The sequence below is a fragment of the Eublepharis macularius genome, chromosome 19 (assembly GCF_028583425.1).
Source record: "Eublepharis macularius isolate TG4126 chromosome 19, MPM_Emac_v1.0, whole genome shotgun sequence".
Lineage (NCBI taxonomy): Eukaryota > Metazoa > Chordata > Lepidosauria > Squamata > Eublepharidae > Eublepharis > Eublepharis macularius.
The window spans coordinates 7,627,373-7,641,288 of NC_072808.1; the positions used below are offsets into that span (position 1 = coordinate 7,627,373).

Below are 13,916 nucleotides of genomic sequence, written 5' to 3' on the forward strand. Positions count from 1 at the left end.
GTTCCCGATGGGCTGCCAGCAGCCAGGAGTTGGTGGAGCCAAGCCCTAGCCAAGCTTTGCAGTGGTAATGGCGAAGGTAATGCTGGGCTGACGTCCATTGTAATTGCCTCTGTCTCGATCTGATCTGGCTCACTCCTGAGCCCTTCCCCGAGTCTGCCCAATTAGAACGATAGCAGCTATATCGAGGTGGAGGAAGAGGCTTCAGGTAACGCTGGATCTTTTCCGCCGGTGGAAATTTACCTCCCCCAGTTTGAGAACCTAGAATCTGAGGGGGTTGGCTAGACAGCCTTACTGCTAACTGCTGCATACCTATTCAGTTAGCATCAGACTAGTATTACCTGACCAACGAGAAGTTGTTGGCCCATATGCTGTTGATGCTTTTTGCTCGGGAGCTGTTCTTCACACCCACCTATTCCCCCCCCCCCTGCCAGGTTAGAAATAGAGCAAGCTCTGCCCGAACAGGGAATGGTTAGACCTTGCGTGTTAAGGCATGAATGTGTTGTATGCCTGGGGTGCATGGATGCTTGCCATGATGCTGTGTTTGGAAGATGATCTAAGTCCTTGTAGGAGGCAGTGCCTTCCATACCCAGTATAGTTGCTCCTGCTTTTTAAGGTGGGCCTAATTTGTGGGCCTGGGCTTACGATGAAGTGGTGGGAAGCAGTTTCTTTAGGCAGCAGATCCTGAAACGGAGGGAGGGAGTTTTTCCAGTTTCCAGCCTCCAGATATGTGTGCCATGTTGTGGGTAGATGTGTTGGACTGCTGATAGGGTAATATGTTTTTGAAATACACAGCAGGCAGCAAAGAGTTCTGTGTAACTAAGAAGCTTGTGTACCTAGTTATCGTTGCCATGCAGTCAACTTTTATCTCCTCTTATCTGTTGCTAGAATGGAAGGAGCAAAGCCAGAATAACTTCTGATTCTTTCTTTCTTTCTTTCTTTCTTTCTTTCTTTCTTTCTTTCTTTCTTTCTTTCTTTCTTTCTTTCTTTCTTTCTTTCTTGTCTGTGCATGCTGTAATAGAACATGCACATGTATAAAAGTAGACTAATACAAATGCATGTACTTTGTTCCAATAACAGTCGGTGGAGGGGTAGTTGTGAATTTTCTGCATTGTGCAGGGAGTTGGACTAGATGACCCTAGAGGTCCCTTCCAGCCCTGTGAATTCTATATGATGCACCGCTCCTTAAGAAGAAGATTGTGGAAAGGGCTGAGACTGTTTTGCATGGCACACTGGTATGTATTGACCTCTCAGTTGCCATGCACATGAATTGACCAGTCTCAAATGTTGCAAGGTAATTTGTCCCTTGGTCATACCACCTGCCATTTCACAGAAGATGCAGCTGAGGCAAGAGGGCCACTGCTCCCATAGACAGATGGCTGGCTGATGCAAACAATATAGCAAACCTGGTCCCTCGGCATGTGAGGAAACTCATGAATGAATGAGAGTCATGTCTACAATGCCATACACTTCGAGGGGGGGCTAGGGTCGCCAGCCTCTGGGTGAGGCCTGGAGATCTCCTGTTGAGAAAATGGCTGCTTTGGAGGGTGGACTTTATGGCATTATACCACTAAAGTCCCTACCCTTCCTAAATCCTGCTCTCTCTGGGCTCCACATCCAAATTTCCAGGAATTTTCCAACCTAGAGTTGGCAACCTAACGGGACCCTTTGTTGCTGTTCATGAAAGTTATGTTTCCCCTTGAGAAAAGGAACTTCAAGAGGCCTCAACTGGAATTTTTGTAAACATGATAGGCCAATGCTACTCAGAAGCAATGGGCAGAATGTACAATTTCCCCTTTTTTCTATAACAAGCTTTTTTTTTTCTATAAAGAAGATGAGAGAGTTTGGAATATATCCTGCTTGCTGTGGGTGGGCGCAGGAGGAATGGAACGAGGGACTGAAAGCAGTAGTTGTGATACTGGGTGAACAAAAATATATCTGTAAAAAATAAACCTGTAAAGGGGTGTGGTCGGGAGCAATATTTGGGTAGGGTTTAGGAGGTAGGGCTGTCGGCTCCTGGTTGGGAAATTCTTGAAAATCTGGGGGTGGGTTTGGAGAGGAGAGAGACCTCAACTGGGCATAATGCCATAGACTCCACCCTCCAAAGCAGCCATTTCCTCCACGGTGCGGACGATCTCTGTCACCTGGAGATCAGTGAGAACTGTTAGTGTGTAGTTGCAAAACGTTAAAGAGTCTAGTAGCACCTTTAAAACTCACCCACTTTATTGTAGCGCAAGCTTTGGAGATCCACAGCTCTCTTCGTCAGATGCATGACATTGCATCTGACGAAGAAAGCTGTGGTTCTCAAAAGCTTACACTACAATAAATTGGGTGAATCTTAAAGGTGCTACTGGACTCTCTACTAGTTTTTTTTTGTAATTGTAAATTGCAACAAGAAAACCACCATAAAAGCTGGAAACTGAACCAGCATGTTAGCACTTTGCCTGGCCCCCTTTTGTATTCGTTGTAAATGGAACTGACTTTTTCATACCGTTTATTCACAAGACAGCATTGGGGGGCGGGGGGGGGGGCGGAGTTTACTGGCTGATACGGCGCTGCCGGAAATCGACCTTGAGCAGCCAGATCCTGTGCGTGTTTACGCGGGAGTAAGCCTCGTTTTATCTTCTATGGACTTTTACCCTCTAAGGAACGTGCACAGGGACTGCATTGCAGCCGTGACCGTTGGCTACTTGCGAGGGTGCACGAGGCCGGTGGGGTTGCCAATCTCCAGGCGGGAAACAAACACGACCTTCCCTGAACTAGAGGCGAATGCAATAAACTAGTGCAATATGTGACTAAATAGTGACTAGTGCAATATGCGAATAAATAAGATACACACAATCTCATACAATCTTCTTACAACACTAGACAAAAGACGATCATACCCATCTGACGAAGAGAGCTGTGGTTCTCCAAAGCTTACACTGCAATAAAGTGGGTGAGTCTTAAAGGTGCTACTGAACTCTGTTAGTTATCTATGTAATTGTAAATTGCAACAAGAAAATTGCATCATTGTTGTAAACTGCAAAAAGTAAATTGCATCATAACCATCTAAACACAGCAAAAAATATTCCAATAATTCCAACAGTGACAGCCTTCAATCCATATAAAAAAATTAGCTCTATTTCAAATTATAAACTCATTTTCATGCATATGTCCATATGGCCAGTCTTCACAATGCAAATGTAATCTGGAATTACAATTGATCTGGACTACAGTTCCCGTGGGAAGAAAATGGCTACTGAGGAGTGTGAACTTTATGGCATTATAACCGGCTGCGGTGCCTCACCAGGATCCACCCCCCTCTCCAAATCTCCAGGAATTTTCCAACCTGGAGCTGGCAACCCCATGCCCTACAGCTGTGCATTTAAAAAACTACAGTTCCCAGAAGGCAGTAGACAGGAAAGGGGCGGGGTTATAATGCGGCGCTGGCGATTGGTCGGGGGCGTTATTTGAACGGGGAGCGGGGCGGGTTCTCTGCATTTCCTCCTGTAGTTTTTGTAGGCGGCGTGGCCGGTTAGAAAAACGCTCCTGGTAGCAATTAGGTAAGTGGGAGTTGGCAGGAATATCGGGGCATTCTGAGCAACGGCTTTTGTACAAGTGGGGGTACTATAATAAGGGTCTATCCCCGCCCCCCAAGAAACCCTAGATAGTGAAGAGTTCAGTAGCACCTTTAAGACTAACCAACTTTCTGGTAGCATAAGCTTTCGAGAACCATAGCTCTCTTCGTCAGAGCTCCAGAGGAGTTAGTCGTGTTAGTCTGCAGTAGCAAAATAGCAGAGTCCAGTAGCACCTTTTAAGACTAACCCACTTTGTTGTAGCAGAAGCTTTGGAGAACCACAGCCCTCTTTGTCAGATGCATCTGACGAAGAGAGCTATGGCTCTCGAAAGCTTATGCTACAATAAAGTGGGTTAGTCTGAAAGGTGCTACTGGACTCTTTGCTATTCGTCAGAGCTGTGGTTCTAAAAAGCTTATACTACAATAAAGTTGATTAGTTTTATAGGTGCTACTGGACTATTTACTCTTTTGCTACTACAGACTAACATGGCTAACTCCTCTGGATCTATGACCCCCAAACCCTGTATCTGTTTCAAATCTGGTTAGCTGCTATGATTCCCTGCTTTGCCAAAGATTTTTTGAAGTTTTTTTCTTTTTAATTTTATGTCATTTATAGTCTGCCTTTCTCACAGTCAATGTCAAGGACATTTTCCTAAGCAATGCCATAAGGGTAAAGTTGGTAGGGGTTTGTATGGCTGAAAGTCTCCTTTTTGCCTCTTAAAAAGTTTGCCCAGCATTATTTACTAGAATGAAATATTTTTGTAATATTAGGGATTTGTGAATCACTCTTATTTTTATGATAATTGAGGTTTTGTTTGTCAATACCAGTTACATTTTGCCTGTGCAAGTAAACTTAAAGGTTTGTAGGCGTGCCAAATGTTAGGTCATTTTAAAATTGTTTGTTGTAGACCTGAGGTTCCCTTTTGGGGTCGGGGGTGCGGTTTGCAGGGGCTTGTAGGGGCAAAACTGGTTTTAAATGCAGCAGCGGAAACATACTCTGAAAGTGATGGAGTCTGAGTAGGTGGGTCGTAGGCTTTGAGTCCAGCAAGACTTTCAAGAGTGTAAGCTTTCGAGAGTCAAAGCTCCCTTCTTCAAAGTATCCAGCAGTGTTAGTCTGTGTAGTAGCAAAATAGTAAAGCCAGTTTGGTGTAGTGGTTAAGAGTGCGGGACTCTAATCTGGAGAGCCGGGTTTGACTGCCCACTCCTCCACTTGAAGCCAGCTGGGTGACCTTGGGCTAGTCACAGCTCTCTGGAGCTCTCTCAGCCCCACCCACCTCACAGGGTGTTTTTATTGTGGGGATGATAATGACACACTTTGTGAACCGCTCTGAGTGGGCATTAAGTTGTCCTGAAGGGCGGCACATGAATTGGTTGTTGTTGTTAAAGAGTCCCGTAGCACCTTTAAGACTAACCAACTTTATTGTAGCATAAGCTTTCGAGAATCGCAGCTGTCTTCATCAGATGCATATGACGAAGAAAGCTGTGGTTCTTGAAAGCTTATGCTACAATAAAGTTGGTTAGTCTTAAAGGTGCTACTGGGCTCTTTACTATTTTACTTCTTCAGAGTAGGACGCTGTTTTTGGTGGGAGCTGGCCTGTGCTCTTAATGGTTTTGTGTGTGTATATTAGGAAAGTAATTTTTTTAATTGATAAAAATCTGTTTTACAAATTACATTCCAAAATTCTGACACAGGATTTAGGCCAGGATGATTTACTGTGAAGGAGCTTGGAGTTCCATGAGCAGAGAAGGGCATAAGGAAAATAATGCTCAATTGTGCATTCATACAAGCAGGTATACTGTGGGCTCATGTTCTGTAGCTTCACTATAGGTTTACTTACTGCCTAAATGCAAGTGAGCAGTTATCAAATTTTGTAGAGTTTGTGTAAAAGCACCGTGGTTGTACTTCACTGCTCATTTGGCCTGTAGGTCTTGAGCAGTGTCAAACAACACAATGACGAACAAACAATTTTAAAATGACCTAGCGTCTGCCACGCCTACAAACCTTTAAATTTATTTGCATAGGAAAAGTAATTCCTGAGTCCCTGCCTTCCAAAAGTTTTTTCCCACTTTGTCTGGTATTGACAACCCCTTAATTATCATAAAAGTAGGAGCAATCCACAAATGTTACAAAAATATTTCGTTCCAGTAAGTAATGCTACTGAAGACATCAATAGAAGTTCCAGTTAAGTGTAATAAGCATTTTGGCTGTACAGTCCTACTGGGTTTAATCAGAATGAAGTTCCCCCTGTGCTTGTAGAACATCACTGCTCATTTGCATGGGTAAAGTACTTAACATAAAGTCAGTGCCTGCATTACACCATAAACAAAAGCCACATTTCGCTCCACCCACGTTCTAAAGTCTTGACAAGAGAAGGAAATATGTTAGCAGGCAACATGGCACTCACGGGTGCCGCATCAGGTACCCATGATACAGATTTTTGTATCACTCGGGCGCGAGTGCCCTCTTAATATGTTTCATTGCTGTACTTATCTAACTGCTCTCAGAGTTTTAATTGTTTTTATTATATGTATTTGCATGATGTTAATCTGCTCTGAGCCCGCAGGCGGGGAGAGTGGACTGCAAATTAAATAATACAGGACCGCTGACTGTCACAGTAAACAATACTGACCTTGATGAACAAATGGACGGTCTTAGTACAAGCCAGATTTATATGTACTTGTACAATTTAGCCCATCATTTGGCTATGAATAAATGGGAGGGGGTATGCAAAGCCCCCAAAACAGTACTATTGTGTGGTAGAGTAGAGGTGGAGAGATGCTTTGGTACCAGCTAAGGGAAAGTTCTGACTTCGCTATTTATATGTGGGCTTTTTGACATAATTTGGTATATTCCTTCCTTTCTGCAGAATGCAAAATGAAATTCCTCAAGGACATGGATTTTGTGGCACGGACCAGCACTCCCCAAGAGACGTTGGTTTTGGTGTCAGAGCTGAAGGTAATACTGCTCGGTTCACTGTCTCGAAGGAGAATGATGTTCTTGGAGATGGTGTGTAAGACGGCTGAGGAACGCGATTTCCCTGGGTGCTGGTTCGTGCCTAGCACCTCGTTCCCAGTTCTGTACTAATATCTTGATGAACTCAAAGATGTGCCATATTCTCTGCATTCCCAGGGGTTGCCATAAAGGGCCATGCTTCTCTTGGGCCCTGTTCCCTTGCTCAACGCTCGGTGTTCTGAACTTTGCTAAGCAGTATTTGATGACCGAGAGGTAGTTTTATGCCCACCGTATAATTTGGATTCTAGCAGCAATTTAATTTTCAAGAGCCTTATAGCAGGGACGTCTTGGGATAGACGTCGACTGGAGGACTGAACATCGTAACGGACAGTAGCTTGCCTTTTGCAGAGCACTCTTTGCACTTTATCTCCCATATGCTTACAGCTTGTTTTACAGCTTGCTATATTCAAGGAGTAGTCGGTCTTTGATCTCAGTCATATAAATGTTTGTAAATCTTTTCAAACGGAATTGATGGAATGTATTCATTTTTGGATTTGTGGATGGTAGATCATTGTATATATTCATGAATGTATTATGTATGTGTTATGAACTTTGTATGTAGTTTATGCACTCGGCGCACTTTGAATTTAAAAATATTTTCATAAAGTGATCTATTGTTAATGGTTTAATTCTACATAGGAGGCTTTTGTCAGTTTATTTACTGCTATTGGTAAACAGGTGCTAGGAACAGTCCAGTAGGTCTCTTATTGGGAAGGAATTGAATGAGGATAGCCAGGGCTTTTTTTCAGCAGGAATGTGGTCGAACGGAGTTCCGGCACCTCTTAAAAATGGTCACATGGCCGGTGGCCCCGCCTCCGATCTCCAGACAGAGGGGAGTTTAGATTGCCCTCCGTGCTAAATTCCCCTCTGTCTGGAGATCAGGGGGCAGGGCCACTGTCCATTTCCCCACAGGCAATTTAAACTTTAAAAAATTTCCCCCTTGTTCCAGCTGACCCAAAGTGACGTCATTGTGCAGTCTTGAGTTCCGCCACTGAGTTCCACCACCTCTTTTCCCAGAAAAAAAGCCCTGGGGATAGCACTCTGGATTTGGCCTGCTACTACATGTTGGCCTGTTTGTACAAGTGGATGGGAGTTCTTTCATACAGCCACAAATAGAAGGGGCTTTGTGAAGCGTAATCTACTGGCATGTGCAGCCTCCAAGACCCTAAAAGTTCCTCCCTTAACTTTCAGGAATCTCTCAGCTTGGTAGCCCAAAACGTAGAGGCTCCAAACCGGTCTTCCAAACGGGCCGCGGCATGTGATGGAATCCTGCGTGCCTGCATCCACCGGTTTGCCGAAGGCACGAGCTGCCCGGATCACCTGGAAGGTCTCCGGACTCTGGCCGAGTGTGCCTATCATGGCTACGTAGAAGCTCGGCTGCAATATGTCCCCCTCTATCTAGAAAAGTTGCTCTATCACTTGATGAGAGGCATTGCTGCTCGGGGCCCCTCGGAGACCAGCCTGGGCTTTGCAAGCCTCCTCTACGCTGAACTGTCGAAGCACCAGCCTCCCGAGGTGCCCGCTGACGACTTTGTGCCTATTGCCAAAAGTGCCTTTAGCGTGCTGTGGAAGAGCGCCGATGCCGTGGCTAAAACAGAGAGGACTCCTGCCCAGTTCAGGGCGGCCCTCTCATGTCAGCTGCAAGCGGTGCGTTTCTTGGTTCTTCTGGAGCACGACTCCCCCGTCCTCTTGCTCAGAGAGCCCCCCTTCTTTACCTCCGTAGTGGCCCAACATGCTGCCGTGGCCGCTTCTGCGTTTGAGGCCCATCGAAGTCCGCTGCCTGAGGAGGAGGCTTGTTTCCTCAGCGAGCAGCTGTTCGGCCATCTTGTTGCAGGCCTCCTGGAAAGCAGGGGCCCAAGTGAAACTTTGGCCTTCCAGGACACGCTCTGCCTCGTTGAACTCGCTGTGATGAGGTCCCGTTACCTCTGCAAAAGCCACCGCTTTGTAGAGAGCAAGGACGTTGTCCGACAGGCCTGGGGCTATTTGAGAAAGTCCACGAAAATAAAGCGCGTATTCAGTACAAGCCTGGATATTCTCTCTGTTGGCATTGAGCTGAACAGAGCGTGGGTGCTGCACAATGGCTCGGTAGGGCCCCTTTTTGCCCAGGCTGCTGAGATCCTAAACTCCTCATTGGGTGCTGACGAAAATCTGCTTAAAGTTATGGTTGAAAGTTGCCAGTTATTCATTATGCCTCTGTATGGATATATGAAAGAGACCAAACGGAGGCTGTTTGGTCTACGGGACGTTCTGGGGATCTCTGCCTTTATGGAAAGATACTTCGAGCTGCTTGGCAAGTTGCTGAATGTTGTAAGTAAACCTCCCTCAATTCATTTATATCTTGCCTTTCTTTGCAATGGGAACCCAAGTGGCTACAACAGAAAATGAATTGCTACTGCATTAAAATCTCCAGCATGAAAATGTATTGCACCAGGGTAGTTTAGTTGCAGATTCAGTATATAGCTTTCTAGTAGGTCCCACTGATTATCTATTTCTCCTTGTGTAACTCGAGGGGGAGATACACGTTAATCAAAATTAATTGTTAATTAATCAAAATTGTTAACGGTTATCTGAGTAGCAATGGCAATATTATCGGGAGCAGTAGAGATTAGAGATGGGCACGAACCAAAATATGAACCAAAATTCATGACGAACCAGGCTGGTTCATGGTTTGCGAACCAGCGGTTCATCAGATCCCATTTCTGACAAACCGCCATGAACTTTAGGCTGATTCGTTTGGTTCGTTTTTTGGTTCGTCACTGCAGACAGCCTGGTGCCAATCAATCAGTTTCATAGGCAACAGGGGATGGACTTCCTGCAGACCTTCTCCTGACCCAGAAGTGACAATTTTCTGACCTGGATGTGACGTTTTCACAAACCAACCAAACCAGTTCGCGAACCAGGAGCAGGTTCATGAAAGTTCGTGGTTCGTGAACTTTGACGAATCATGAACCACATGGTTTGTTTTTTCCCCGGTAAGCTTCCATGGCAGGCTAGGGTTCTGAACATGGATTTCCCAGATCCTAGTTTGATACTAACCAGCTGGTTTGGTAGGGCTGTTAGGTGGCATGGGGCAGGTGCAACCCATTGGACACCAGTTGGCTGTTCCTGCCTTAGTACACGAAAATATCTTGGATGTAATTTTGTTTTTCTTCCAGGGTGTCTTAAAAATTACTTTCCCCTTCTATCCAAATAACAAGCATGCAAGGAAAAACTGTAGATCTTCAATGTACGCAGTTTCCTTTTGACCTGTGCTATGTTTGGTGTAGTGGTTAAAAGCAGTAGGACTCTAATTTGGAGAGCCGGGTTTGATTCCCCACTCCTCCGCTTGAAGCCAGCTGGGTGACCTTGGGTCAGTCACAGCTCTGTCAGAGGGTGATTGTTGTTGTGGGGATAATAATAACACACTTTGTAAACCTCTCTCTGAGTGGGCATTAAGTTGTCCTGAAGGGTGGTATATAAATCTGTTGTTATGTGAAAAAACTATAGTTTGGTTCTCTTGCACTACAATCTGATACGTAACTACTCCAATCAAAGCTACTGGACTTAGACTGGAGCAATTCTGCATGAGACTGCATTGTCAATGAATGACCTATCTCTGACTGGGCGGGAGACCATTCAACCATCTTTCCATGCTCATCTTCTCACCCTCTGCAGGTTCCACCAGACAATATGAAACAGCAGCAAGCTCTGAAGAAGCTGATGTACCATTTTGCCCAGTTGTACACCACCCTGGTATATGACTCTCTTCAGACTCTGCAGGTATGAGAAACCAAGACCAGAGAATCTTCTGGTCTGAGTAGAAATAAGATTGAGGCTTTTCATCTTTGCCCCTGGGGGTAAGAGAAAATATCTTTAATGGATCCAGTCTCTTCATTCTGCAGAGTCTCTTTGGTTCAGGGGCAGGACATGTATTGTTCTGTATGCATAAGGTCCAAAATTCACTCCCGGGCACCTTCTATCAAAGGATTGCTTCTAGAAGAGCTGTGAAAAGGTCCTTCCCTGGAAAAGCCTTGAAAAGCTAGTGCTAGTCAGAGCAGACTAAGTGGACCCCTGGTCCAAATGAGTTAAACATCTAGAAATGTAGAAGCCACAGAGTGGAAACGGTTATCTTTGGAAAAATGGAAAATTTTGGAGAAAATGAAATACAGGCAATGCTGTCTTATGAGGCTATAACTTACTTTACTGCTTTAACCTAAGAGATATCCTTTGTAACTCAGCATATAGGATTGTATGAATCTTAAATGTGTAGATGTTTTAGTTTTCTACCAACAAAGTTGCAAATACAGTCAACAACTAAAGAGGGAGCTGCAGACTGCTGCACTTCGTGCTTCCTTGCCCTATGTATCTTAGTTTTTGTCATCGGAAACATTAGGAAAAAATTTTTAAAGCTGAAAATAAAAAACGTAAGTTTTGTACTAAAGAAAAATATGTTATTTGGACAAATAGAAGATTTTTCTGCAAGTGCGGAAGAGCCCCTTGGTTTGCAGGAAATGATGAAACCTTAAAAAAAATTAAACTTAAACTGGAGGCAATTGCAATGGGGGGGCTGGGGTGGGATGCAGACTGAGGGCCAAGCTACAAGTGATGAATGACACTTGCCTGGCAAGTGGATTGAGTGGAGGGCAAGTGAACAGGGAGAAATACACTTGCCGTTCAAGTGTCATTCGTCATGTGTAGCTTGGCCCTGAGAACATGGTTGCTGCTATGAAGGCAAAAAATGGTAAGGGAGGAAGCGGCAGGAGAATGATGAGGACAAGGGGCCAGAAGGGTAGCAAGACTGGGGTTGGGGCTGGGAGAAGAGGAATGAGGCAACAGCTGCATTTGGGGCCATCTGCCCGCCCATCAGCTGAGTGTCAAAGGGAACAAATGGGGGCTGAATCACAAAGGGTGTGCCCAGCTGATTGAGCGGGTGGCTGGCAAGAGGGTCCAGTTTTTGTGTAACTGTATAGTTCACCACTTTTTCTGACCCCTGTACTGTACCATGGTTAGCTTTTGAAAAGGTGGTGTGTGTGTGTGTGTGTATGCTACTTGCTCAGTCTCTTGCTGTAGTGTATCCACTGGAACATACTGCTGTACCTTATGATCCATGCAGGGATTTTTGTAGCGGAGAACATGTAAGCACGCAACATCTTTCTCACCCCGCTGTTTGAAAATGTTACACTCTGTAAATTGGTTTGCCCCTGCTTCTGCTGACTGTATAAACCGATCCCACCTCTCTACAGAAATGTTGTGTGACAGAGGTGGCAGTCGGCCGTCTGGAAACAGACTCGTTGTGGCGAGACGTTGCTGGAGGGTTTTATTATTTTGTTTGTTTGCTCTGCTCCCCATCCGGTTGCTAAACTTGCCTTTCTAACAGGGACCATGCAGCTGACGAAGAGAGCTGTGGTTCCCGAAAGCTTACGCTGCGGTAAAGTTGGTTAGTCTTAAAGGTGCTACTGGACTCTTTATTATTTCACAGGGACCAGAATCTCCAGAGATACAACAGTTGGTGGTACCCCTCCAGAGGGCTGCTTCCTGGATGCTGGATATGTTAGAAGGTCTTCCAGAGAAAGAGCAGGCAGAGTACCTGGACGTTTCAGGTTGGTATCAAAGACCGTCATCCTTTAGTGGCCTGATTCTCTGTATATTGATCAGCTGGTGGCTGTTCTTCATCATAGTAAGAAACAAATTGAATCAGATGAATAGGTTGTTGTGCCCTCTATGCTGGAGACCTTGCAAGCAGGAAAGCACAGCCCTACATATGTGGTGGGAATGCCATTTCGTTCAGGAATTTTGGAGAGTGGTTCGCAAAGATATCCGACATGGTGGGTCTTTCGTTGCCACGCTCCCCAGAATTTTTCCTATTGGATTTTTGGCCTGACTCTGTGCTAGATAGGAATGCCAGATCTCTTGTTTGGACATTAGTTGCCTCTGCTCGTCTGGTCATTGCTAGGAACTGGAAATCCCTCGTAGGTCCATTGCTAAAAAAAATTGTATCAGAAAATCAGGGAGCAATATATGATGGGTAGGAAGTGGTTCTCTTCAGTAGATGAGGCAGAATTTATTTGTTTTACATTATTTATAGTCCACCTTTCTCATTGAGACTCAAGGTGGATTACACAGTATAAGTCGATATGCTCAGTGGCTGGGATATCCAATAAAGCAATAGGGTACAGCTTGCAGAAATCTGATAACAAGAACTGAAACAATGCTTAAGCAATTAAACAGGACGTTAAAGTGAGGCAGAATTTACCTAATAGGAGAATGCTTGCAGCAACATACACAGTAGTATAGTCTACAGTCCCTGTCTCTCTTAGCAAGCGGTTGACTATCAAAAGCTCACAGCGATTGGCTGAAGATTGGCATTTTCCCTTCTCTCTCAACAGCATACTGTGTGTCCAGGCTGGGCTATAGTTTCTACTGTCAGAAGATGTATATGGAATCTAACTCGGTAGTAGAGGGCTTCTGCAAGAGGCTGGGCAAGAAGGAGCTGTTCAAAAATCCAGAATTCCCTACAGAAAAGGTAACTTAAGGTTGTCCTAGCAGCTTCATGAACTGGCACAGCCGAGGTACAAGTGGAACATTGTAGAGCTTAGGAATTTTTCAGCTCATAAGTCTTTCTTTACCATCTGAGCTCTGAGCAAGACAGCATTTGTGAGGGGTGGTCTAGAGACTAGAGATGGGCATGAACCGAAATAGGAACCAAAATTCGTGACGAACCAGCAGTTCGTCAGATCCCATTTCTGACGAACCACCACGAACTTTAGGCTGGTTCGTTTGGGTCGTTCATCACTGCAGACAGCCGGTGCTGATTAATCAGTTTCCTAGGCAACAGAGGATGTACTTCCTGCAGACCACTTGCTGACTTGGAAGTGACCTTCTGCTGACCCAGAAGTGGTGATTTGCTGGCCCAGAAGTGACATTTTCACGAACCCAAATGAACCGATTTGTGAACCAGGGTAGGCTTGTGAAAGTTCGTGGTTTGTGAAACATGAGGAACCACAAACCGCATGGTTCGTTTTTATCTAGCTCGTGCCCATCTCTACTAGAGACTAATAGAAGCATGAGTCAACTGTCTTCCAGACAGTTACGTTATGGTAGCCAGGGGAACTTTTTTGGTGTGCATCTTGAATGCCTTTTCTGTCTCCTCACAGCTACACAATTGCTTTCGCCTCCTTGTGGAAAACTACAGGAAGCTGGGCTTGTTAGAGGAAGCTCTCCAGGCTGTGGTACTGTGGCTGGTCACTCAGTGTGACAAGATCACAGAACAGATGACAGAACCAATCTCCTTTTGGCTCAAAATCAAGATGGATGCGAACAAAAATGGGGCAGATGATCTAAGACTAAAGTAAGAAGGGGTTGAGAGAT

General features: G+C 45.0%; 1 protein-coding gene across 1 annotated transcript in view; it reads left to right on the forward strand.

Moving 5' to 3' along the window:
• The first annotated feature begins 3,491 nt into the window (after positions 1 to 3,491).
• ESPL1 (extra spindle pole bodies like 1, separase) overlaps positions 3,492 to 13,916 on the forward strand; it is a 40,135-nt gene continuing 29,710 nt past the window's right edge. Inside the window, exons 1-7 of the mRNA XM_055003596.1 lie at positions 3,492 to 3,542; positions 6,424 to 6,512; positions 7,761 to 8,876; positions 10,224 to 10,328; positions 12,028 to 12,148; positions 12,935 to 13,071; positions 13,703 to 13,896. Of these exons, the coding sequence (XP_054859571.1) occupies positions 6,432 to 6,512; positions 7,761 to 8,876; positions 10,224 to 10,328; positions 12,028 to 12,148; positions 12,935 to 13,071; positions 13,703 to 13,896 (1,754 nt within the window). The 5' untranslated portion in view covers positions 3,492 to 3,542; positions 6,424 to 6,431. The remainder of the gene's footprint in view (positions 3,543 to 6,423; positions 6,513 to 7,760; positions 8,877 to 10,223; positions 10,329 to 12,027; positions 12,149 to 12,934; positions 13,072 to 13,702; positions 13,897 to 13,916) is intronic.